The sequence below is a fragment of the Lemur catta genome, chromosome 4 (assembly GCF_020740605.2).
Source record: "Lemur catta isolate mLemCat1 chromosome 4, mLemCat1.pri, whole genome shotgun sequence".
Lineage (NCBI taxonomy): Eukaryota > Metazoa > Chordata > Mammalia > Primates > Lemuridae > Lemur > Lemur catta.
Window position 1 is genome coordinate 27220684 of NC_059131.1, and position 27183 is coordinate 27247866.

At 37.5% G+C, this 27183-nt stretch overlaps 2 protein-coding genes across 4 annotated transcripts; one reads left to right on the forward strand and one right to left on the reverse strand.

Moving 5' to 3' along the window:
* Window positions 1–831: 831 nt before the first annotated feature.
* Window positions 832–7030, forward strand: CEBPZOS (CEBPZ opposite strand). Of its 3 annotated transcripts, none has more exons than XM_045549409.1 (4): window positions 832–868; window positions 3919–4034; window positions 5567–5611; window positions 6560–7030. In XM_045549409.1, the coding sequence occupies exons 1-4, from the start codon at window positions 840–842 to the stop codon at window positions 6640–6642; spliced, it is 273 nt and encodes a 90-aa protein (XP_045405365.1). In that variant the 5' UTR covers window positions 832–839; the 3' UTR covers window positions 6643–7030. The 3 variants fall into 3 exon arrangements, with proteins under 3 accessions (XP_045405365.1, XP_045405366.1, XP_045405367.1); XM_045549410.1 differs by having other exon boundaries at window positions 849–931; XM_045549411.1 differs by lacking the exon at window positions 832–868 and adding an exon at window positions 1261–1375.
* Window positions 6526–27165, reverse strand: CEBPZ (CCAAT enhancer binding protein zeta). Its single transcript, XM_045549408.1, has 16 exons — window positions 26965–27165; window positions 23331–24817; window positions 19870–20101; window positions 19216–19402; window positions 17467–17555; window positions 15175–15228; window positions 14507–14609; window positions 14331–14399; window positions 13176–13242; window positions 12091–12191; window positions 10948–11005; window positions 10457–10650; window positions 9596–9682; window positions 7554–7615; window positions 7386–7467; window positions 6526–6817 (listed from the first exon to the last, which is right to left on the reverse strand). Exons 1-16 carry the CDS (start codon window positions 27118–27120, stop codon window positions 6678–6680), a joined length of 3168 nt encoding a protein of 1055 aa, XP_045405364.1. The 5' UTR covers window positions 27121–27165; the 3' UTR covers window positions 6526–6677.
* Window positions 27166–27183: the final 18 nt, after the last annotated feature.

Sequence of the window (27183 nt, forward strand, 5' to 3'; positions counted from 1 at the left end):
ATATAGTTTATGCATCCACGTTTCTCATAATTTATAATAGTTTAGTTGTGCAAATGAGCCACGTAGGCTGGACTATGGGAGTGGGTTGGATAGGAAAATTGGGGCAGTCACTGAGCGCCCCACAGAGGCACTTCCTTTTCCTGGCATTGACAAAGTCAGCTCTATCTATCACCCCTTCTCTAAAACGCATCCTTCAAGGCCCTTACTGTGTACTTTTCATCAGTTATTTGTGGATATATTCACACCCACCCCCACTAGACTGGAACTTCAGTGAAGGTCGATCGTGTCTGACTATTTTGGGTGTTCTAGGCTTTGTCTTGAGCACATGGCATCGCAGTAGACCTTTATATTCCTTTTCTCCTCCCTCTCCTCCCCTTCGCGTCATTCTCCTCTTCCTCGGCTCACCTAGTGGGCAGCATAGACACTGCTTCTCAAATGTCAATTTGCAAGAGAATTGTCTAAGGATTTGTTAAAATGCAGATTCTGATTCAGTAGGTCCGCAGATCTGGCAAGTTCTCAGGTGATGCCTAAGTTGCTGATCTTCTGAGGCTCACACTTTGGGTTGCAGAGTGTGGAAAAACGATCCAGCACGGGCTCCATCGAGCCAGTGTCCTGGGTTCAAATCCGAGTTCTGTCTCTTATTAGCTGTGTGACTGTGGGCAGGGTAAGCCTCTTGTCCTCGCTGCAAAATAAGCTCCTCACAGCACCTATTACATAGGGCAATTGTGAGCATTAAGTAAAATAACGTGGGCAGCCGCACTCAGGCCTGGCTCCTAGTCAGAGCACAGTAAGTTGTGATTACGCCGGCGGGAGGGGCGGGGCGCTGTGCAGTCACGCGCATGCGCGGCGCCTTGTGCGCGCGCTTCAGGTGAGGCGGCGGTGCGCGGCTCGCGCTCGGGTGTCTGTCTGGGGGTTCCGCGGTGCTAAGACGGTGAGGGCCTTTTTCTTGGGGAGGCTCTCGACAGAGTTCTGGGGTTATGCGGCGGACACTCGAGTGTCACTGTTTGCAGTTCGCCGGAGGCGAGCGTGTCCGGGTCGGTCGGTGACCTCGGCTCGGCCGCCGGGGCGGTGCGGCCTGCGCTGCCCGCGGGGTCGGCTGCAGGCCCGGCCCGGCGTTCTGGGGGCCCAGGGGCCGGGGCGGCCGGGGGCGGCGGGGGTGCGAGAACCGGGGGGGTCGGGCGCTGAGGGACGTGGCAGCCAGCGCAGGGCCGCTGTCCTCGGCCTCTGCTGCTTGCTTGGTTCCCGTCCGCGGGAACCTGGAAGAAACTGCTGTTGTTAATGAGACCCAGGGAGGCGGTGCAGAGGAGCTGGGTCGCGTCTGGGCCGTGGGAGACCTCGCTGTTTGAAACCGTGTCTCCTGGGCCTGCCGAGCCGGGTAAGGCCCCTTCCGCCCGGAGAAGCAGCCTCGGTTTCCAAGGGGCTTGAGGACACAGTGTTGCACGTTTGTCTTGAGCTTGTGCACCCCGTGTCAGCTTCTCGGCCCAGTGTGGCGTTAACGCCGTGACACACAGCCCTGCCTTGAGCCTGCCAGAGACTGCTTCATTTTAAATTTCTCCTAAACTCCAGCCTTCTCCAAACCCCCCAAACCCTGTCTTCCTGTGCTGAGGGCCTTGGGCTGTAAAACATACATATGTGTATATGTGTGTATATATGTGTGTGTGTGTGTGTGTATGTATTTTTTTGGAGACAGCCTCTGTCGCCCTGGTTAGAGTGCAGCTCACAGCAACCTCAAATTCCTGGGCTCAAGCGATCCTCCTGCCATAGCCTCCCAAGTAGCTGGGACTATAGGCGTGTGCCACCATACCCAGCTAATTTTTCTATTTTTTGTAGAGACAGGGTCTTGCTCGAACTCCTGAACTCAAGCGATCCTCCTGTCTCGGCCTCCCAGAGTGCTAGGATTACAGGCGTGAGCCACTGTACCTGGTCACTCACACACACACACACACATATTTTTTAAGAAAGGTAAATGCTTTATTATATAGAATGTTATTTGGATTTTATTTTTTTGAACCCTTAGCATCGCCCCCTCACAACAAAACAAAATTTTACGTGGATTCCTTAAATTATGGAATAGGCTGCAGGCAGGCTTTGTTTTTTTCACCCCTTGAACATTAAAAATAACCCCGAGAGCTATCTGTATTTAGCATGATTCATTTTCAGTCAGTAATGTACAACATTGTAGTGAACAGAGCAAAACAATTCTCTCTTCCCACCTATGCACAGGTCTCTTTGTATTATATAGGTTCTTTTGTAACTTCCTTTGCTTCATTTCTTTTATGTAAGAAAAATAAAGTTTTAATCTTTTGGTCCCCAGGAGGATCACATTATCAAAATGAGAAAAGGGAATATTTGGGAGGAGGGACACCTGGTAAGGATATTACCAGGATAATCCTACAAAAAGGAGGGTATTTAATTACTTCTGCTCTCAGGCATTGTGAAGAGGAGTTAGAAGGGAATGGGGTAAATGCCTGACAGTCTGAGATAAAAACTAGTGGTTCTCCTGTTCTTGACTTCAGGGATACAGGGAGGCTGAGTAAAAACTTGGGTTTACATTTCATATATTCAGTAAGAGTTAAATATTCTATTTTCTTAATTTGTTATGTAGTCCTTTTCCTTGTTTAGTTTTACTTTAATTAGAAAAAAAGAATAAAGACTCAAATCCTTTTTCTTGATTAGCTTTTAATTACAGGGAAGAGAATTAAGATCTAAACAGTCTGTAGTTTTGCCACTTACTGGGTCATCACCCAACCAGTTGTCCCCCTCACTTGTATAAAAATTATTTGGGGTGGGTGTTTTGCCTGTAATCCCAGAATTGTGGGAGGCCAAGGTGGGAGGACTGCTTGAGGCCAGGAGTTCAAGACCAGCCTGGGCAAAATAGCCAGACCCTGTTTTCTCTACAAAAAAGAAAAAAATTAGCTAGGTATGGTGGTACGGGACCATAGTCCCAGCTACTCAGGAGGTTGAGGAGATTGGGAAGTGGACAATTGCAGGCTAAGGTTCATTTTTTTGTTTGTTTGTTTGTTTTTGAGACAGGGTCTTACTCTGTCCCCCAGACTGGAGTACAGTGGCATGATCATAGCTCACTGCAGCCTCAGCCTCCTAAGTAGCTGGGACTACAGGTGCATGCCACCATGCCCAGCTAATTTTTAAAAATTTTTTGTAGAGACAGGGTCTTGCTATGGTGCCCAGGCTGGTCTTGAATTTCTGGTCTCAAGCAGTCCTCCTGCCTCAGCCTCCTAAAGTGCTAGGATGGCAGGCATGAGCCACCACAGCCGGCCATGAATGTGTATTTTTAACAAACATCTTGGCTGATGCAGTTAAAGTGTTAAGATTGTTAGAAGAGCAACTCTCCAGGAACAAGAACCAATTAGTTTATTGCTCAACTTTGTGTCCTTAGTATCTAGCAAAACGCCTGAATATGTCACATAGTTTAATATGTTATATTAATAAATGTAGAACTCCAGCTATAAAAAATTTAGAACCATTTATGGAATAATCTTACTTTTGTAAAGATCCTTTACAAAGAGCTTTTACATATTGTGCCCATTAGATCATCTAATTCCCAGTTCAGGTAAAACTGATTTAACCTCTCTCACCATCCTATATTCTTAGAAAATTCTAAAATCTTAGTTCCATAAATTATTAGTTTTTACAATTTCTACTTGAATTTTCTTTTTTGGTGCTTTATGCAATCTTGTCTTTGGCTCATTGTGCCCCTCAGGTGTGGAGTTTGAAAACTAGGTATCTAGGTATGTAGGATATGTCTAAAACAAAAAGTATATAGTAACTTTGGGGTCTTACTCCTACACAGATAAACCCTTCAAACTGTGGGAATGAATTAGTTATTTTTATAGAAATGGTAGTAGAAGTTTAAATATGCTCATTCAGGTTTACACATTTGGTTATTGTTAAATTTAGGATGACTCGCCGTATGGAACCACTGGCAAAGAAGATCTTTAAAGGAGTTTTAGTAGCTGAACTTCTCGGCCTTTTTGGAGCATATTTTTTGTTTACTAAGATGAACACAAGCCAAGGTAATCATAATTCAGAAGCATAATTAATGCTTTCTAGAGGGGTATAGAGTTTGCTAATGCATTTTAGGTGCCAAATAATAATGGCATTTTGTGAGAAATTGCCTCTCCAGATTCAATGTATTAAGACATTTTTATGGGCAGAAGGGAAATCAAGGCATTCATTATAGTAGACTAGATGATTCTCACTTCTCCCTTAAAAAATGTCGTAGACTAGGGGAAATGTTTGACACCTCCATGGGTTTTACTAGTGAGGAGGGCAGAGCAAATGTCCTTGTCTTAGTTTGGGAGCACAGATGGCGGAAACCTGGCCTGCCCATTATGCTTCATTGGTAGACCGAAAAAGTCAAGTAGCATTGCTGTTTTCTCTGGGTAACCAGTTTTCTCAGGCTAGGGTATTTATTCTGTGCATCAATAGTGGACACAAAACGACTTTCCCATGCTATCACTGAAAGTGCTTTGACATTTTGTTGGGGGTGAAATTTTATATTAGAGCCCTCAACTTTTTTTTTGGGGGGGGGCAGTCTCACTCTGTGGCCCCAGCTAGAGTGCAGTGGCATCATCATAGCTAATTGCAATCTCAAACTCTTGTGCTCAAGCGATCCTTTTGCCTCAGCCTCCCAGGTAGCTGGGACGACAGGCATGCACTACCATGCCTGGCTAATTTTTCTACTTTTTGTAGAGAGGGCTGTTGCTCAGGCTCCTCTTGAACTCCTGACCTCAAGGGATCCTCCTGCTTTGGCCTCCTAGAGGACTAGGCTTACAGGCGTGAGCCACTGTGCCCAGCCACAATCAACTTTTAAAATTAGGAAGTGCTTTTCTTTTCTTTTTTTTTTTTATTAGGAAAGGATTCTGAAGCTGTAAGGAAGTGCTTTTTCCCAAAAGTAGGGCGTAATCATGAGGTGGTGGCCATCTTTGAAACTTGTCACTTCCTCAAAGTATTTAACTGGAACACTGTACCACGATGCTATGGGATATTCACAAAATCTCTATACTTTGGCTGGGTATGGTGGCTCAGATCTGTAATCCTAGTATTTTGGGGTAAAAAAAAAACAAAACCCAAAAAACAGAAAAACCTCTATATTTTTAGACCCTAAGGGTATAAAGCAAGCATCCCAACAGTATTTAAAAGCAAATTAAAGTTTGGGATCAGTTTCAAAAACTGGGTATGATTTTATTTCTAATTCCTTATCAGGGTAAAATAGTATCGATAAAAACAGTTCATAAAGTTGCATAAGGGAATTAATCATTGACAATGAAAATTTGCTTTTAAATACCATTTAAAAATAAATTACATCATTATATACAGGCCAAATTTTAAAAACTCTAACTATAAGGCAGCTACATGTTAAGGTAACTTAGATCCTATCCAAAAGGATACAGTTCCTGGATCACCAGAAGGACCTTAAAACAAATTTCTAATGTATATGATTCTTATCATATGAACCCTAAAGGTAGCATTAAATTGTGGCTCGATGTGTTAATGTGATGAATTTCTGATCATGTCTAATTTCAAGACTTCCTTTTTTCATCAGATTTCAGGCAAACAATGAGCAAGAAATTTCCCTTCATCTTGGAAGGTATGTTTTTCCTTAAGTAAAAATGAGAGTATAAACCACCTTTTTCACGTAACCTTTAAATTTAGTAGTGTCCTTACAATGAATTAAGAACTAAATGACTTCACTTTAAATGTGTCAATTTCCAACAATACTGTTCACATCTATTTTAGTTTCTTCTGAGAAAGTTCTCATCTAAAGTTATCTAGAATTACCGAGATGAGAGGAGAGATAGCTAATGGGCTAGATTCTTAATTCTTCCAGTGGTTAAAAACATAAGACTTTGGAACGAGACATATCTGAGGTGATGATAGAATGGGTTTAAAAGATCATTTTTTTTTTTTTTTTTTTTTTGAGACAGAGTCTCACTCTGTTGCCCCGGCTAGAGTGCCGTGGCATCAAGCTAGCTCACAGCAACCTCAAATTCCTGGGCTCAAGCAATCCTTCTGCCTCAGCCTCCCAAGTAGCTGGGACTACAGGCATGCGCCACCATACCCAGCTAATTTTTTCTATATAATTTTAGTTGTCCAGCTAATTTCTTTCTATTTTTTTAGTAGAGACGGGGTCTCGATCTTGCTTAGGCTGGTCTCAAACTCCTGAGCTCAAACGATCCACCTGCCTTGGCCTCCCAGAGTGCTAGGATTACAGGCATGAGCCTTTTTTTTTAATCTCAGGTTTGCTAATTTCTCAGAGGTTATTTCTTTCTCAAGTGGAGATAATGCCTACCTCCATGGGACTACTACAAGGCCTTAACAAGATAACCTTATGTACTTACAGTGTCTGGTATAAAGTAACAATAAATAGTGTTCATTACAATGATAAGTAGAGATGCAAGAGCTTATACATAAATATGTAATCCTGTTGTCCTCTTTTTTATTTTATTATGTAGCAATATGGAAAAAAGTTTTTCTTAATACAAGTTTAACAATATTTTTACATGACTTTATAAGTGACAGCTATTTTTATTTATAGTTTATTACAGATCCATCGAACAGTCTGGAATGTATGGGATCAGAATACAAGATCAAGAAAAATGGTTGAACAGCAAAAATTAGAAGCAGAATTTTAATTTATAATTTACATTAATAACTCATTTCCTTTGCTTTTTACTTTTGTGAGTGGTTTTCAGCCTCTTCTTCTTGAAATTTTTCTTTTTCTTGATGATACTTTTCACATCTTTGTTGTGCAGCCAGTTATCACGTTCGGCCTCCCATTTAAGCTGTTTGAGACCTTTGGGAGGAGAATAAAGATGAGCCTACTACGCCATTGAAGACTCTTGGCGGTCACACAGAACAGCCTGCTGAGTAACAGGAACTCGTGGCCCGCCGTGGCCTGCACTTTCCCACCCACTATGCAAATCCACTGCTTTTTTGTTGCTTTTCTTCTATATTTATTATCAAAGACTAATGTTTTATAAATAAATGACTAAGGAAGGAAAAGGAACTAATGCTCTAAAGATTGTCTTTCCTCTGAATACTTTTACTGGTGAAAGAATAAAAACCGTAACAATATCAGAAATATGTCTTTAAAACATATAAAGTTATTTAGCAAACTCATACTACATAAAAATAGCCCACCTTCTAAAAAAGCTAAAGTAATTATTGTAGTCTGTAGTCTTTTTTGCTGTGGTCTAAATACTTTAATTCTTCATGCTCTCCCAAGAGGGAGAAGAAAAAGCCATTTTTTCCAGGTTATAAGGTACCATAAAATGGTCCTCCAAAAATAGTCATATCTTCTGAAGTTTTAATTAAGTCAAGCCTATTTTTAAAAACGTCAATAAAAAATTTAGGTTACTTACTTGCATTATCTTTGTTAGCCATGGCATTCATGCCAATGTTATCAAACTTGGATCCCATATTTTCATCCAATAGGTGGCCAAACTTTAAAAGAAAACAAGGATAAATTTATTAGGAAACTTAAAGTTATGTGGAATAGCTAACTTCTTAAAGTAGTACATTAGCCTTACCTCTTCAGCAGATACAAATAGGCTAGAGTCATTTAAGTTTCTTTTCTTTTTTTTTCTTGATCCTAAAAAAAATTATAAGTCTAGATTATTTGATTGTAAATCTAATGATTTTGAAAAAAACATAATTCTTCCAACATGATCTTATTAAAAAATTATCTTTGGGTAAAAATACAACTGCAGTTATTTTTTAGCACCATTAAGGCAACTGGCATTTAACGAAAAATATAATTTAAGAGTCAATATATGACATTTTTAAAAAAGCTAATATCCTTCTTGCTTTTGCCTCAGTCTGCCAAGTAGCTAGGATAGGGAGATGCCTCCACACCCAGCTAATTTTTATTTTTGTAGATATGGGGTCTTGCTATATTGCCTTGGCTGGTCTCAAATTCCTGGCCTTAAGCCACCCTCCCACTTCAGCTTCCCAAAGTGCTAGGGTTAGAGGTGTGAGCCACCGTGCCCAGCCTTGATAGAGATTTGAAATCCTTTCAGGCTAACATCTGAAATAGTACTTAATTAATGAAAACAAGGTCACTGAGAGAGCACCTTTTAATAACAGGCTGAGTAGGTACCTCAGTAGGACTTGAGGCAAAACAACACTTTTCTGAGGGATGATCTTGAGAAAAACTTTGCCTTATATACTAATATTAAAATGTGATCCTGCATCACTCAAGGGCAGACAAAATCCAGAAGATAACCATTTCACAATTTAAATATGCATCAATTAAGTCATCTAGCCATTAGTACACTATGATACTGATAGCAGTATTTGAAAGAGCTGATAAAAATTTTATAGGCATAAGTGTCTGAGAGACTACTATCATATGTAAAGGAATCTTTATTTAGTATTTTTATTATTTAATGTTACAAATCTATTTTTATTCCTATTTATCAGTAAGCAGAAGCCACAGAGGCATTAGAAAGGAAAGCATAATGCTTTCTACATTTTTATCAAAATCTTCAAACTGTCACCTGATATAGCACTTTTTTCTTTTGTTAGTATCTTACAAGTGTTACACTGTAAAGCATAATCTTACAAGATACACTTAAGAATTCATATCTCTTTTATGTAAGATAAATTGAGATTAAAATTGTTTTGTCATGGCAGAAAAATGGTAGACTGTATAAAAAGGGAAAATGAAGTTAATAAAGAAGCATGGACTTTACAAGGGTCGAATGGCAAAGAGTAACGGTTGAGAAAAGGAAAAAGGTAACATGTATCTGGAAAATTTAGGGCTTACATATAATTGAATGGTTTAAAAATGATTGAAAAGATGATCTAGAGATATTTAAATGTCAGAGGCAGAGAAAATATGATTTGAAGGTATATGTGGAAAATAATCCATATAAATGAAAAACATTATTTTCTAATATAATCTGGAAGTATATTAAGCAATTTAGAAAGGTTTATTTCCCAAAATGATGATATCTTTCATGTGGACACTGTTAGGTAGGGATAAGGAGGAAGGGAGAGGAACAAATGTTTTATCTACAATAAGAAGATGTAAGAATTGACCATCCAAAAAGAGGTAGAGAAACAGCGAACTGGAGATCCGGTCAAGGCCACAAACTGGATAAACTGCAGCATGCCCATTAGGGGGGTTTAATTGTCCTCAAGTGGCCTGGGGTTCATTACCATCTAATTAGCACTGTGGTTTTGACCCCTCACCATGGGCTTTCATGAAGGATTCTGGGAAGGTGCATGTGTACCGACTAAGTGAGTTATGTAAGGAAACCTGTCAATCACCCAAGGGTGGCAAATGGAAACTCCACCTAAAGAAAGGAGGGGCAGTTAGTTTATCATATAAAAACGCGTGTATTAGAAACTCAGGTCTTCTCCACTCCTGGAGATAGACGCGTTCCCTCTCCGGAATGTACTGTGATTAACAAATCTTGGTGCTTGGCTTGCTTGTATTTGTTTGGCCTGCTCTTTTGTTACCTGACTCAGTCTCAGTAACCATTCTTCCATACTGAGATAAGAACCAGGAAATGCATGAATCTGACAGACACTGCTTAGTTTTCAGAGATTAAATGCATTTTCTTACCTTGAAATGAGCCAGCAAAGTCAAAATCATCTGCACCTTTTCTCTTGCTTTTCTTAGTATTGACTTTGGAACAGCCTTCATCGAGTTCTATCACACAAAAAAATCTGCATTCAGCAATTTAAAAACAACAGGACTGGAAAATAGCATTTTAAAATATGCTAAAATATTTAGTCTGAAGCCAAGGTGCTATACTGCTGTTCCACGTGGGTTTCATAATTCTACTAGCATAGGCTTTGAGGAAGGAGTTAGATCAAGACTCTAAGAATAACTGGCATATTTCTATATTTTGTGCCAAGTACCAAATTTATTACATAGCTTCATTAATAAGACCACATAGTATAAAACTCCTTAAAACAGGAAACTTGTGCTGTGGTCCAGAATAAGTACAAGGATGTTAGGCAGGTGTGTGTATACTCGAGGAACACGAAAGGACAAGAAAGGCCAGAAAGCAGTCCAAAGACACAATTGTGGGTGCTCTTTGCTAATTTACAGCAATGAAATAAAATGTTTACTTTCTTCATCTATGCTATGGGATTATGATGATTATGGATTAACTTTTATAAACTGCTAATTACTCATCTAACATAAAAAAAGGGCAACATCACAGTTCAATGGGTATTGTACAGAGAAGCTAATTGTTGATTTAAGTCTAAAAACTCAAAACTTGGCTACTGAAAAAAAAAAAAACAACAAAAAACTTTCAGTTCCAAATGAGAAGGAAAAAGGTCCCCTTTAAATTTCTGGCCAATATGAGTATTAATTTGAATATAGTGATACCTTAAAAACCTTTAGCAGAAAAATTAACCTAAGGCTGAGGAAGTTATGGAAGACAGTTTATGTCTTATTTTTAAAAATGCTTACCTGGAATGTCTTCACTTTCATCACCTAACACATCCATGAATGTTCCTCCATCTTCATCAATTTCAGCAAATTCATCATTCATACTTCCCAAAGAAACTTCATCATCATCTAAGTTATCAAGTTCATCATCACTACCTTCTGAATCTTCATCTTCTGGGTTATGCTTAGCTCCTTTTGTTTTCTTTTTCACGTTGCTGGGAAAAAACACAACTTGTAAAAGGCAGTGTTTTTCTAAAGTAGTGTTTTGGTGACTACCAGGGTACTAGGCTGTTAAATGATTTAAAAGGAGAAAGACTTACACACTGCTCAAAGTAAATATTCTAATAATGTGCATTATAAAGGTCCAAAATGAATACTGTATCCACTTCCCAAACTTATTTGAATATATTTCCCCTATACATTACATATTCTGTGGGCTACTGTTCTGAGGGACACCACTTTGGGAAATGCTGGAAAAACAGTAAAGAGAAGAGTGAAGAAAAGTATTTTACCCAGCAAAATCCATATCATCCTTTCCAGAGCTGAAACAGTTATCATCTTCAAATGTGTCTGCCAAAGAATATATAAATTATGAGATATAGCAAAGAATAACAAGGTTGACATGTCTTATATCTGAATGAATTATAAGACAGTCATGATTCTGTTGTTTATGACAAACACCAAAATGATATAAATGTGACTATTGTGTGTCTTATTAACGTATATAAACTTATGGAATACTGATCTTAATGAAATCCCTCAACTAAAATAGGACCCAGCTAATTTCAGCTTCTTTCTATAATTCTTTTATGGAAAGAGGGTAAATGTCAAATAAAATGACAGTTAACTGCAGTCCTTTTTACTCTTAAACTATTAAGGTGCTTATTTTTAGTAGGTATAATATGTAAAGAAGTGAAATCAATGTAAACCTTTCCAATATACCATGTTTTTTGTTTTAGTCTATTAAGTTTCAATTAAAATTTGTCCAGCTCTGTGGATTATAAAGATAAAAAAATTAAACAGCTGACTATTGCCATCAATAACACAAAGTGATTATGAACAAAATGGCTTCTATTTTATATGCGATTTGGCCTTAAGAATGAATATACTGTCCTGGCGTGGTGGTTCATGCCTGTAATGCCAGCACTTTGGGAGGGCCAAAGTGGGAGGACTGCTTGAGCCCAGGAGTTGGAGAACAGCCTGAGCAACACAGTGAGACCCTATTTCTACAAAAGATTCAATTAGCCAGGTGTGGTAGTGTGCGCCTGTAGTCCCAGCTACACAGGAGGCTGAGGCAGGAAGATCTCTTGAGCCTGGGAGTCTGAGGTTGCAGTGAGCTATGATGACACCACTGCACTCTAGCCAGGGTGACAGAGAAAGACCCTGTCTCAGAGAGAAAAAAAAAAAAGAATGAACGTATTCTCAAGTAAATAAATTTTTTTTCTTATATATACTGTCCAATGTATTTTTCTGGAGCAAATGTGGGTGAATTACCCTATGTCATCAAACTATTTCTTAATCTTCCATTGTGATTTGCATAGTCTTAGCTAAATGATTTTTTAAAACTAAGCCACTTCTACTTCTAATGTTACATGTTCTATTAACAAACAGTAATAGATTATTTTACAAAGTGAAGAGTCAACAAAACAAATTACCAATCAGCCTTTCAAATTCTTCATCATCCACATCTTCTATACTTTCTTCATCTGCATTCTGTTTTTGTTTCACTTTAACAATGGCAACTTTTTTATAATACCTAAAATAAAATGCATGTTATATAATTTGATAATTTAATCAAAGCTCCTATAGTGACAATCCATAATTGTAAAAGCTTAAGTATACTCATCCATTGGAAATAAATGAGTACAATTTGTATTTAATATAAAAAATAGTTTAACTCAATAAAATAGCTAGAAACTTTTGAAATGTGGAGTAAAATAAATTTCAAGGATTTCAGTTTATTACAAACTAGTTCTGCATAAAAACAACTAAACTCATCTTGATCAGGAAATGGCATAGTAAAAGGTTGTTTCAGCTTTAACAATAAAGATGTACATACTAGAATATTATAAAATGTAGCTTTAAATGACCTCAAATCACAGTATTTTAACAGTCAGCCCAATTCTTTTTTTTAATTTTTTTTAAGACCCAACAGCCCAATTCTTACATTAGGATACAGGAAAACATAGCAGTTTACAGATGGAACCATACCCTCCAAATTATTCACACCGAATGTTTTTAAAAAGCTAACCAAATCAAACCTAATTAACCAATCAACCAGATAAGACAGTAAGTACTACTATAATGCATTGGTAGGCACACTAGTAGGTTTAGGACTTATTTCTATGGTAGTGGAATGAATTTTATTCAATCTGCTTAAAGGGCCACGGTCTGGACAAATTACTCATGACTTATCACTATATTAAACTAAAGCAGATTTTAAGCCTCTAAGAAAATTACTATATTATAAAAAGAAATTAAAGATCGAGTTCCACAAAGTCAGAGTCATAAAACAAAATTTATATGCTAAATTATTAAAAATAAACCCCCCAGATTTACTTTAGTTTCACTAAGATATCTTATTAGCAAAATGACTGATTTATAAATTTCCCTTCATAAAAATAGATAGTCATATCCACTGATCTTTTCAAAATATGCTGATGTTAATTTAAGCATTTTATAGAATCTAAAAACTTAAATTTTAGCAGTTCCCCAAATGAAACTGTATTAAGTATAGTACCTGTGGAAAAACACTTCATCCACTGGTATTTGGCTTTCTTCTTTTCCAAGGAACTCTTTACTGTTCACTGGAAAAATAAATTGAAACATTTTAACTAACTATAGTAATCCCTTTTCAAGCTCTTAAGACTAAATATAGCATATCTAGAATTCTAGGCCAGGCCCGGTAGCTCACGCCGAGGTGGGTGGATTGTTTGAGCTCAGGAGTTCGAGACCAGCCTGAACAAGAGTGAGACCCCGTCTCTACTAAAAATAGAAAGAAATTACCTGGACAGCTAAAAATATATATAGAAAAAATCAGCCGGGCATGGTGGCGCATGCTTGTAGTCCCAGCTACTCGGGAGGCTGGGGCAGGAGGATTGCTTGAGCCCAGGAGTTTGAGATTGCTGTGAGCTAGGCTGATGCCACGGCACTTTAGTGCAGGCAACTGAGTGAGACTCTGTCTCAAAAAATAAAAATAAAAATAATAGAATTCTAAAATCTCAAAATTGTGAGGAAGGTAGACAAAAGGGATGTTGTAATGCATGGGACAATCTCTGGAAAAGTCTGTGAGGAGAAGACCCAACATTTGAAACTTTGTTGGTTACAGCAAAAAGTAGGCAGTACATTGCCATCAGTACAGTCACAGTGAAATAGTTTTCTCATTGTCCTCCAATTGCATATAGGATCCCAATTTCAAGAGAAATAAAACTTTAAGAGTTCTCTTAATAATCACTTTAAACTTTCCATTTTCTTTTTCTTTTCCTTCCTTCCCTCCCTCGTTCCTTTCCTCCCCACTCCTTCCCTCCCTCCCTCGTTCCTTTCCTCCCCTCTCCTTCCCTCCTTCCTTCCTTTCCTCCTTTCTGAGACAGTCTTGCTCTGTCGCCCCGGCTACAGTGCAGTGGCATCATCATCACTCACTGCAACCTCCAACTCCAGGGCTCAAGTGATCCTTCTGCCTCAGCCACCCAAGTAGTGCCACCAAGCTCAGCTAATTTTTTCTATTTTTAGTAGAGACGGGGTCTTGCTCTTGCTCAGGCTGGCCTTAGAAGACTTGAGACTATGTACACATTCTTGGAAACAGAAGATAGATAATATCTTTTATTCTGATAAAGTGGAAAAAAGAATAACACAATTCATGTGTTACTGTCTTCAGTTGTTCAAGCTTTATACTTACCAGCAAGACTACGAATATCCTTCATAAAATGTTTCCTTTTTGGCTGCATCACAACACTGTCTGTGTTTTCTGAAATGTAAAATTATGACAGTGTAATGTAAAACCTAGTTATATGCTCATATTGTTTATTAAATATCAACAGTGAAAACCAAATAGTTCATCAACCAGAAGCATACCTTTCCCTTTGTGGGGCTTTGGATTTCGGTACACGAATCGATCCAAGAATCTCATTAGAGTAAAATCCTGCAGGGGGTCCCCTGAATACTGAATATAATTTCCCTGAAAAGTAGAGGGGGATTTAAGAACTTAACTCAAATTCCATCTATGCATACGGATAAGAAAAAGAGGAAAAACATAAGCTTCTCTTACACTGCATCAAAGGCACAAATATCTAATAAATGACCCTTCAAATATCTCATGCATATTATAACTTAAAAAAATTAAACACACAAATACATATACATACATATTCTATGCTGTACTGCTAGTTTTATGGTTAGGTAAATAATATTAATAATTTAGGCAATCCAACCATTAACCAGGAACCAAATCCCAAAGTGGCAAACATAGTAAAGGGGAAAAGGGATGGCAGTCTTTCTCCAGGAAAGAAGCCAGAATGTAATGAGGAAGTGCTGTGGTTTTCTAATGTCTTATATTTCCATTCATCTCAGAGTGGGAAAATTATCTGCTGCTCTGTATTAAACAAGTTACTGCTGCTTTATAAGAGCAGCAAAATGTACATGATTCTGTCTGGTGGAGAAAACGCTGTATAACCAATTACTGATTATCTAAAAACTATACTATTTATTTTTTATTTCTTATCTTCTGAATATTTTAGACCTACCTGAAGGATAGTCTTTGCAAAAAGAGCCACGGAGGGATGAAAATGCTCAGATAACTAAAGAGAAAGATGTGAATAATATCAATATTTCTAAAGTTAGAAATTACTACAATTACAGCTTATTTAAGAAAATCCAAAAATTTGAAACTGAAGCCAATACATTAGATAAGTGATTCTCAAACATTTTGGTCTCAGGACCATTTCACACACTTAAAAAACAAGGATCCCAAAAGCTTTTATTTAAGGTTATATCTATTGATATTTACCTTATTAAAAATTAACACAAAAGTTTTAAATACTTATAGTTCATTTAAAATAACAATAAATCCAGTACATATTAATATAAATAACATGTTTATAAAAAATAATTTTCAACACAAAAATTATAGGGAGAAGAGTAACATTATTTTACAGTTTTGCACATCTCTTTAATGTCTGACTTAAGAGAAGACAGTGGATTCTTTCACCTGCTTCTGTATTCCACGTTAAAGTACATTAAGAAAATCTGGCTTTACACAGACACACAGTTGGAAAATAGCCTATCATGTAATTGTGAATTTTCTTCTTCGGTACTATATTGAAACTGAAGATTAGTTGCAATGCGGAAACTGAAACCATATTCAATTGGCTTTTGGCACTTGCTACTTAGAAATTGGTCTACTTTGAATGGACCTTTTAGACATTTATGAACTTTCTAAAAATGTGCACTCATCTTTCAAAAAATACTAATGTACTGAGTTATGCAGTTCTCCCAAATGTTGGCACAGTTCATTATATTTTATCACAAAAATCAAACTGTTAGCATCACCACTAATTTCATCAGAAAAGTTTTTACATACTGAGAAACTGTCAAGCTCAAGGTGGTGATTACAAAATTTCTAAAATTGTTGTCTTTGCTTGAAAGCTTGAATTTTATTTTTTTTTATTTTTTAAATTTTATTTTATTACGTATTATATTGTATTTTAGACAGAGTCTTGCTCTGTCACCTGGGCTAGAGTGCCGTGGTGTCAGCTTAGCTCACAGCAGCCTCAAACTCCTAGGCTCAAGCGATCCTCTTGCCTTGGTCTCCCAGACTGCTAGGATTACAGGCATGAGCCACAGTGCCTGGCAGAAAGGTTGAATTTTATCATGACAGCAAATACTGTCAGTTGTTTTGTTTAAAGCTACAGGCTCAATTAATTCATTTTGAAGAAAATGCCTCCCAAATACCTAAGCTTGAATAACCAGTTTGTCAGTCTTTCATGAGAAAGAAGCTAGATGGGCTTGCAACAACTGCATAAGTATCCTTCCTTGAGACGCGTGACAACCTTCATACTTAGAGTATGCAGCAGAAGTGTGTTATATATACTTGCTATATATGAAATACTAAAAAGCCAGCCTGACCAAGAGTAAGATCCTGTCTCTACAAAAAATAGAAAAGTTAGCTGGGTGTGGTGGTGCATGCCTATAGTCCTAGCTACTTGGGAGGCTGAGGCAGGAAGATGGCTTGAGCCTGGGAGTTTCAGGTTGCTGTGAGCCCTGATCACGTCACTGCACTCTAGCCAGAGTGATAGAGTAAGACTCTGTCTCCACACAAAAAAAAAGAAACAAAAAAACCACTAAAAAGACTTGTACTTTAAGGTACTAAAATAAAGAATTCTTCCTGCTTCATCATTTCAAGTGGTGCTGGCTTTTTTTCCCCCCTAACTCCAAGTATGTGGTAGTGAACACTATAACAGCTACTAATGCAGCTTGGTAGCCATGGTCTTTATTCGTGCTACGGAAGCAGCAGTTTTACCCAGCATTTCTTTTTATATCATCAGTGCCACTCTCAATACAGTAACAAAGATAAATAATGTCTTGGAATTACTATGAACGTAGATGTGATCTTGCAGACTCATTGAAAAAGTATCAAGAACCCTTAGGGGTCTGTGGTCATACTCTTGAGGATTGATTCATAGGATGATACTGGCTTTACAAAAGGAATCACAGAAATATTTTTAGAAATATGAATTCCTCTAGTATATTTAAAAAGGCAAAATTTATCCACTTTGCTGAGTCTTTATATGCAATAATCTACCTACAAAAAGCAACACTTAAAAGCCATGTACAACATCCTTCTTTTACATGCACATTTCAGATTTTGTACAAAATAAACACATTACACAGTATCGTCCCCCAAATGTGCAAATTTAATGTTTATTAACTCCTATATTTCTCAATTACAAGAAAAATGAAAACTCTGAGGTGTCAAATCCACGAGGGCGAGCATACATAGCACAAACAAATTAAAAGGCAATTTGAAATTATTTTACCTTTTTGAGTTCCCAAAGATTTGTATTTTCAGCTCCACAGAACAAAGGGTTTCTACTGAATGGGTCATATGTATTTAACCGCTTGCCACCTAAGAACAAAAAATAGTATTTCTCAAATGCTTTATTACTAGCCCAGAGGCCATTAAAACCACCATCATCCACATTCTCAGAGATATATCCAACATTCTTAGTTAGAAAAGCAGCCTAGATTAAGAACTCCAAGCCCCTTCAAGAATTTATCTTGGGCCGGGCGCGGTGGCTCACGCCTGTAATCCTAGCACTCTGGGAGGCCGAGGCGGGTGGATCGCTTGAGGTCAGGAGTTCGAGACCAGCCTGAGCAAGAGTGAGACCCCGTCTCTACTAAAAAATAGAAAGAGATGATCTGGCCAACTAAAAATACATATAGAAAAAAATAGCCGGTCATGGTGGCGCATGCCTGTAGTCCCAGCTACTCGGGAGGCTGAGGCAACAGGATCGCTTAAGCCCAGGAGTTTGAGGTTGCTGTGAGCTAGGCTGACGCCACGGCACTCACTCCAACCGGGGCAACAGAGCAAGACTCTGTCTCAAAAAAAAAAAAAAAAGAATTTATCTTGGTATCTGAGCTAGCACTTGCTCTTAAATAAACCAGGCAATAAACCAACTACTAAATACTTCCTTCAAAATTTCTCCCTTTTCTGAATAGCAACAAAAGGTGCCTATTTCTGGGTCACATAGGTCATAAATGTTAATATGGAGATAACCTGAAGACAGGTCTAAAGTCTTCTGGAGCTTCAGTGTGCTCTAAATATTTATCATTAAAGAATGTCCAGAAATAATTCTTATTTGGAACAGATTTTACATTATCTTCGTACTTTTAGAAACTTGGGATTAAAAAATTTAAAACAAAATATTTTCAGAACAAACTATGAACTGACTACCTCACATCGCACATGCTCGTCATCCTTCTAAAGGATTATTCTCAGTTTAGTCTTCAGGGTAACCGATGTATTCTTTTAGAAACTCTCCTGGTGGCTACTAGACTTCTCTTTTGTACTTCACAAACTGAAATTTGGAGATGAATTAATTAAATATGAGTCCCGAGCAAGTTTGAAGAAATGGGTCTGGCACCACATTTCTAGAACCTCAAGGCTAGTGTTCTTTTTTTTCAGCTTCAAATGAAGAGTCTGCATTTCTAAGATTTCTTTTGGCTTTAATATTCTGTTAATAGACTTAATTTAATTCAGTTTGTATGTGTATATATGGAAAACCACTTAAAGTTTCTGTCTTATACAGAGTTTTCTTAATTTATAATATATGACCAAATACTTCGGTTTATAAATCAAACTTCTGTGGACACAACATTTGGATGTCTTCATGTGTTACATGTTTGAGGCCTTTACATGTAGAGATAAAGGGCAAGAAACTAAAATTGGTTCAAAGGTATAAACTCGTAATTATAGTCGAAGGAACTAAGATTTACTGTGCATTTAACATGTTAAAGGTATCTGCTTTAACTTCTAAGATCTGAATTATAGAAAAATGCGTATTAATTATCTGTAGTTTTGTTAATAAAGAAATCAATAACTCCTTGTATTAATAATTTATTTCTAAGGTCTTGAAAATATCTGATCATGAGAGTTCCCATTTTTAAGAAAGCAACACTGCAGATTTCTAAAATGGTATAATATTAGTTGCTATGAAGATCAAAGACGAAACAAACTCTCTGGTTTAAAAATTCAAGAGAACAATTTGAAGATTTAAAAAACTCACCTTTCAAATTATCAACATGTACCCAGGAAGCAATCTTTGGTTTTTTGGTTTCTATGTCACTTTCAGATACGGTTTCCTCTGTCTCAGCTTTTTTCACTGTACCTATTTCTTTGTCTGCATCAGTGAATTTTTCTATGTCATCTTCATCATCTCTTGCATCAATAAAATTTTCTTCATCATCAGACTCCTAACAAAAAAAAATGGTTTAATGAATCTACATTAATCAACTAGAAGTTGCAATAAAGTCTGTTCAATTATGTGATGGAGAGTTTTGAAGAAGATTCACTTATTCCAATTCTGGTGAAACATGAACATTCTAAGTCACTCTACGAGGCAGGTACTGTTATTATTTCCATTTCACAACTGAGGAAACAGGCTTAAGAGATCTAGTAGCTCTATAATCTTCTATAACTATCTCATATAATTGCAGTTTCTAGTATAGTTTATAACAAGTGCAGTTTATAACAAGTAGAGGGGTCAGGCAACATAACCTCCTAGTAGACTGTACAACTGGCACTAAAATCTACGAATCCCGAACTCACAGTCTTATGTGCTCCAGAGAACTAAGTTATTGTCATTTGAAGCAAAACAATACCAAAACAATCAGTGAATTTCAGCACCCACTTGGATTTAAAGAGCAGTTGTAAAACATACCGGATGATCGTCTAGTTGACTTCTTAAACCTGGTTTTGCTTTAAGGATTTCAGACACAAGATATAAAGCTCCACATATGAAGGGTGGCATCTGTTCACAAGTAACTTGAAGTAACCTCTTCACAAAAGCCTTCACCCGGCGCAATGCGATGTCAGCTTTCAGAGATTTGTAGATAAGGTTAAGAAACATAGCTTGCTTGGAACACATCATCAACCCCGGATCCAACATCTTCCTTTAAAAAAAGACCAAGATCAAATATTTTATTCATAATACACCTCCACAATTAATAGTCACATATTAGAGGCAACTACTAACCTCTTCCTAGTTAGGGATAACTATTTTCCTGCATATTTTAGAACAAGAGATAATTTTTGCCATAAGAAGTAAAATGGAAATCAATACCAGAACAGAAAGGATGATGATGGCATCAGGAAAAAAAGAAAAAAAAAAAAAATCACATGAAGCAAGACGTATTTTTTTGTGGTTTCCCTTCTCTTTTCCAAGTGGTTTTCTCTTTTCTACATCAACAGGGCACAGCCCTAACAGTACAGTTTTTATACAGACACAGAATCCCACCAGAAAGGCCAATCCAAAATCAAATAATTAAAACTAAGCCATGAAAGCAGTTCATTAGAAGATCTGGGTTTTTGTCCTTGTATTACTACCTGTTAGCTGGGTGACCAGAGGCAGCCCCCATCACATGGTTCTAGTGAAGACCATACGTGAATAGTAAAAAATTAAGTTGTGAGGACTTCAGAGAATCTCAAGTCCAACATACTGTGTAATAACCCTCCCATACATCCTGTTCTCTCTGCCCAGAATCCTCTTCTCCAGCTCTCCGCATGTCCATAGTACCCAACAGTTTCCTCTGTTAGTCTCTCAGTGCCATGTTTATGTTCTTCATAGTTTTGAACCCTTTGTTTCTTTGCCTTTCCCTTTTCTCCCAAGGTCCAATGGAATAAGGACCATGCCTGTGTTATTCACTGCTGTAACCCCAAAGGGAGGCACTTAATACTTTTATCTGACAGCTTTTCAAATACTTGAACCTATATAGCTCTTAGGTGTCCTTCTCTCCCCAAAGTCTCTCTTCTATAGGCTGCTCAACTCTGATCTCACATGATAATTTTAAAATTCTCTCTCTACCTTACTTGCTGAATCCTAGAGATACCCCAACTGGTCTGGACCTCCAGATAGTAGGGTATCCAAAATTAACACAATCTTCCAGATCAGCTGTAAAAACATGTGGAATCATGACTTCCTTTGTTCTAAGCACTTCCATTAACTTTTTCCCACTAATACTAAAAATGAAAATACTTAAGCTTGTGAAATGTTTTCATATTGCTCTGCATATCCAGTTTCTTCCAATTGGAAAATATCACCCTTTTGGTGATATTTTGAGATATTCTGTATTATTATTCAATCTTTGATATTCAGTTTTCTCAATTTACATTTAAATTTTCAACATTCCCATACACTCTGCAACTCATTTCTAGTCATAAATTGCATTCCACATCAACAGAAACATTTGAGAAGAACTTAGAGAAGAATGTCTCCATCATTTGACAGAGAACATCTTCCTGAAGTTTTTGATAAATCATATTTTGTATATCAAATCATGTCATTAATTTTATCTCTCAATTAATTAGGGCTTTTAAAAAAATTTAAACAATTTTTAAAACCAAGAGCAAATAAATACTTTAAGAAGGCTTAAAATTTGCCCTTTAAGGAAATCCATCCATGAGAGCTCTCGGCAAATAGTAATTTAAAGAATTTAGGAATGTACTCTTCCTCAGAGATGTCAGACTACTGTGTTAAGCAGCCTGTGATGTTAAAAGGATTTAGAAAAATATGTTTTCCAATGGATTCCAAATACTTTCTGGAAATTATAAGTTCTAATGGTCCTCAAAAGTTAAAAAAAAACTTCACCCCCTCCCCCCATAAAAAAAACCTCAAGAAACCAAAACCTCTACATTTTCAGCCTTGGAACTCTTCTTTTTTTTTTCTTTCTTTATCTCCCCCACTCTGAGAATGGAACTCTTCTCAAACTAATAACATTAAGTACATATTACTTCAAAAATTACTTCAAAGAATTGTGGAAACTCCTTTGACATTCTTTTTAGGGTACCAGAACAATCAGTGTCATTAAATGGCACGAACTCTAAAGCCATGAAAGACCTGGATTTGCCACCTAATTTGGTCTCTTAATATCTTTGTGGCCTTGCACAAATTTCTGTTCCTCACAGACTGGAGAGCTGCTAAGAGGATTAAACTGAAGAAATGTATGTGAATAGTATTAATAATAAGGATAGCAGCCAACACATAGCACTTACTATGTGTTATGCACTATTAAGCACATAACATACCTATGAAGATTACATGTGTTAACACATACATTAACTTTCCAATTTTCCTTAAAGTCCCAGTGCTGTCATTTACTACCTGCATAACCTTGTATAAATTAAATGATCTTCACAGTAACAGTATGAGATAGGTGCTTTTCTCTACAACAAACTTAGGCCTCATAAAATAGGATTATTTCTGCCGATACGGTTTTAATGAGATCAAGTAACTTGCCCAAAGTTACCCAGAAACTTTGGCTGAGACTCAAACCCAGTGTGGCTTATGTCTAAGATATTATCTTCTACTTTACATTTTCTCATAAGATGTATGTATGTAAAATTGTAAAAACGAATCAGACAGAAATAAATTAAATTCTTGAACATAGCCTGTTGGTTTACTTGAATGGTCGCAAGCTTTTTACACACTGTTCAAAATATTATGCCCAACAGATAAGTTGTAAGACAGTCGCAAAGTTCAGCAAACAAAATCTTAATCACGATGTTAAAAAAAAAATCCAAAATTGCAACCCCCAACAATACTCCCTATCTAACGTATTTTCTTGTTTAGCTCCATCTCCCATTTCCTCTTCCCCATGTGAGTGTAAGCACATGTAGGGGTGGGATTTCATTCACTGTGCCACATCTTGAGCACCTGGAATATATGTAGGCACTCAGAAATACTCATCGTAAATGAAATAAAACAAATGGATAAAGATAAAAAATACTCACTGAATGAATTACTGAATGGCTGTGTGAAGGATAGGAGGGAGAATGTATAGGATTGAGGATAAGCGGGGAGAAGGAAATTTTAATTATACTTCCAGTTCTATTTTTTTAATATACCAAAGGATTTAAAACAAATATGGCAAAATGTTAATTTTGAAATATTAGGTGGTAGGATATGAATGCTTTTTTGGGGTTATTTTTCTGTAGTTTAACTTCTCAAAATAAAAAATAATAAACGATGTAGTCAAAGCATCTAATATACTTTGTGCCTACGAGGGAAATAAAGATTAAGGGACTCACTCAAAGAGTAGCAAGTTGCTTTTAGGGGAGGACTAAAATTCAGTTGTCTAAACTCTTTATTCCTCATATTAATATACTGGAATGGTATGTACATACCTGTATAATGCTGTATAATACCGATCCGATATCGTCTGCTGAGAATTCATTACTTGGAAAAGCAACATTAGAGCCTGCACACTGGTATTAAAATTCACAATATGCAACACTTTAAATAGCGTGTCAACCTGCTCCCTCACTTTGTCATCACCACTCTGGGCATAAGGGTACGCCCTATTCACACCAGTTAAAAGGGCACTAAGCATTTTGGACTCAATATCTTTTTTCTTGATACAAGTCCGAAAGAAACAAAAATAAAGAGTTATTAATTTGTTAGCCAATTCACTTTCTTCATGGGAGAGGGCCATTTGATTTAAAAAGCAAATTGCGTAATACTGAGCTTTAGGGCTGATATTTGAGCGAAAGAGTAGCCTTTCTACTTCACCACACACAACTCCTTTCATATTGGGATGTTTACAAAGTAACATCTCTAACAGATGGGAGGCTTTTGTGGCTATTCTATTCTGAGGATCTCCCAGTTTATTTACCAACTGCACAAGAAGAGCCTTTTCTTCCTCAGGCTTGTTACTAAGAAGCTCATGAGCCACTATAAGGGCTCGAGTTTTAGTGGTTACTAATGTATCATGACTTAAAGTTTCTAAGACCTGCACAAATTCAGCCACTAAGTGTTTCAGCTGGTGTTCAAAATACCATAGTATCAGTCTTCTATCTCTTGAGTCCTTGTTGCCACTAGACAACTGTTCCAGTTTGTTGAAAGGATGTTGGCTGAAAATCCGCAGCTTCCTACTATCTGGCAAAAGGTCTGTAATGAGTAACTCTTTGAAAGTATCCAAAGCCATGAGACACTGCTGTTTGCTGCCCTTCTTTTTAACAAGGTTCACAAGAGTTTCTACAAACTGCAGTGTGTGAATAGCATCATCCTGAATAAGGAGAATCATGGCTGCCATCCTGTCAGCCAGTGTCCCCGATGACACAATTGCCTTCATCCACGTAGAAGAGGCTCCCTTTTGATTGTTAGTCTTACTTTTGAATAAGCTGATTTCATGCTCATACAGCTTTTGAGCCAAAGTTTTGTACTTAGACACCACATCCTGAGGCTGGGGTTCCAAAGAGTATTCATTGGTATACTCCAGGTCATACCATTTGCCTCCAGGCTTTAGTAACAAAGTCTGTCTCTCAAAAAATTCAAAGATGTCCTGCTTATCTTTCTTTACTTTTGGTTTGGCATTGTTGTTTTCATCAGAAGGTGGTTCTGGTCTGCTCTTATTTTTCACCTTATTGATTGATGTCCTTTCACTTTCTGTTGCATTTTGCTTTTTATTAAATATTTTTTCTTCTTTTTTGCTGGAATTTTGTTTTTTAGCTGGTTCATCTTCAATTAAGAATGCTTTTGTATACTTAGCCAAACCAAGATTTTGAATAAATGCTTCCAATTCACCTTGCTGAAGGTCATCAATTGCTCCTTTTTTGCCTCCATCCACCACTTCCTCACTCTCATCCAAAGTAGCCAGCATAAGGTAATCTTGCTGCATAAAAACATAAATTAAAAATGTTACAAATTCAACAGTTAACTCCAAAAGTTAATTTGAAATTTATATCTTTGAAATCAACAAAGTTGAGTTATTATGGTATTACCCAGGGTGCCACCCTACCCCAAAATAAATATTTGATGCATCAAAGATTTAAATGAGAAAAATAAAACCATAAAATAGTAGGAGAAAGCACAACATAATTTAAAAATAATTTCAGAATAGAGAAAACCTTTTCAAATCTGACAAACTCAGGGCGTGCAAAGGAAAGGACAGGTAAATTTCCCATTCTCTCTCACACAAAACATGTAGGAAAAAAATCAAAAGGCAAATAATAAACTGGGATAAAAAATATGAGCAACTCATATCAAAGTAATTGGGCTTAATATTTCAATGTAAAAGTTCCTATACATCAGTAAGAGAGTGACAAATAATCTGATAGAAAAATGTGCAAAGGATATGAAAAGCTCATAGAAAAAAGTTTAAAAATATGAAAAGATGTTCAACCTCACTGACATTTAGAGAAATCTACATTAAAACCACAATGATACATACATTTTTAAATCTACATATAAGCAAAGATAAAATTATGACAAGTGGTGCTGGGCAGGGGATGGGGGAAAAGGGCACTTTCATATGACTGATGTGAGTGTAAACTGGCACAGCCTATATGGAGGGAAATTTGCCAACTTCGATCAAAACTACAAGGCACATATCCTTTAACCTAACAGTTTCATTTCCACAGATCTAGTTCACACATACACTTGCAAATGTGGGGAAAATGTACACTTAAGGTTATTTACTGCAGCATTATTTAAAATAGCAAAAGACTGGCAATAACTTAAATATCCACAATAAATGGATGGTTAAATAAATTAAGATAGACACATTGATATATGTAGCCATAAAAGCAATGATATAGAACTTTATGCACTGATACAGAGGGGTCTCTAAGGCACTAAAGAAAAAAACTGCAAAATATTTAAGTATATATATGGTACTTTTTTTATAAAAAATAATATACATATTTCATATACATACATGAATATTTATTTGCTTGCAAAGGTATATCCCTGAAAAATTAAAAAAGTGTAAACTAATTGCCTCCTATCAGGAAAAATGCATGGCTGGAGATAAAAGTGGGAAAGAAGGCTTTTCACCACGTACCCTTTAAAAGTTTACATCTTGTATATATATTAATTATTAAACAATTAAATATAACACAAGCACAGAGCAAACTGCCTCTATAGGCTGCATTTCTCCTGCCACCCTCCCCCACTCCAAAGTTGGTCTCCAAACATAACAGTATTTTTAAAAAATAAGCTAAATTATGTCACGTATTTGCTTAAAATATTTAAATGGTTTTGAATAAAACTCAGAGCAAAAGCCCACCCTCTTACCTCTCAGACCTCATTTCTTACTATTCTCCCTTTACCTTACACCACTCTGCCTCAGCTACGCTGGCACTTCTGCTGTTCACAGAATAGGTTAGGCACAGTTTTAACTCTGACTTTGCACTCGCTGTTCCATCTGGAATGGCACGTGGCTTACTCCTCCCTCTCCTTCAGGTTGTTGCTCACCTCACCTAAAATTGTAATGCCCTCTCCCACTCCTTATCCTTTACTTGTTTTATTTTTTTCCATAGCACTACTCAGTGTCTATATAGTATGCATAATACTATGTAATTAAAAGTTTGCCTGTTTGCCTCTCTTATTTACGGTGTACGTCCCCCAAAAGAGGGCTTCTAAGCGTACAGTGTACATGGCATGTACCCTGTGAAAACAAAAAGTAAACTTCCGACACCACTGGAGTTCGAAAGGCTGATGCCACAAGGTCAGGACCAAGCAAAGTCAGTTCTCTCTGACTTGATGGAGTTCTGGTTATACCAAGACAATAAAATGAGAGGACCACCTACACCCTAAGAAAGGCTACAGCATACAACGTTCAATTCGAAACTTTCCTTTTGTAAAGAGCAGTGGAAAGAAGCGCGGAAAGCCCACCGAACACATTCTGAAGCCAGGGTCTGGGTCCAGGACGCCCTTCCTCTCCGCAGCGCGGGAGCGGAGGGCCATTCCCGGGGCCACACGGGGACCACTTCGGGTTCCCCGCGCCTGTCCCCCTTCCCCGGAGCCCGCGGCCGTTACCTTGGTGCCTCCAAGCCGTAACACTTCCTCCAGGGAGAACCCATTCTCGGCCTCACTGGTACCGTCCTCGTCGTCCTCGTCTGGATCTTCTACCGCCTCCTCCGGGCGCCAGGGACGCTTGGCGTGGAACTCTAAAGGCTCCTCGGCGGCCGCCATGGTTCGCAGAGCACACGCGCAAGGCCCACAACTTACTTCCGCTTGGCCCGTGACGTACTTCCT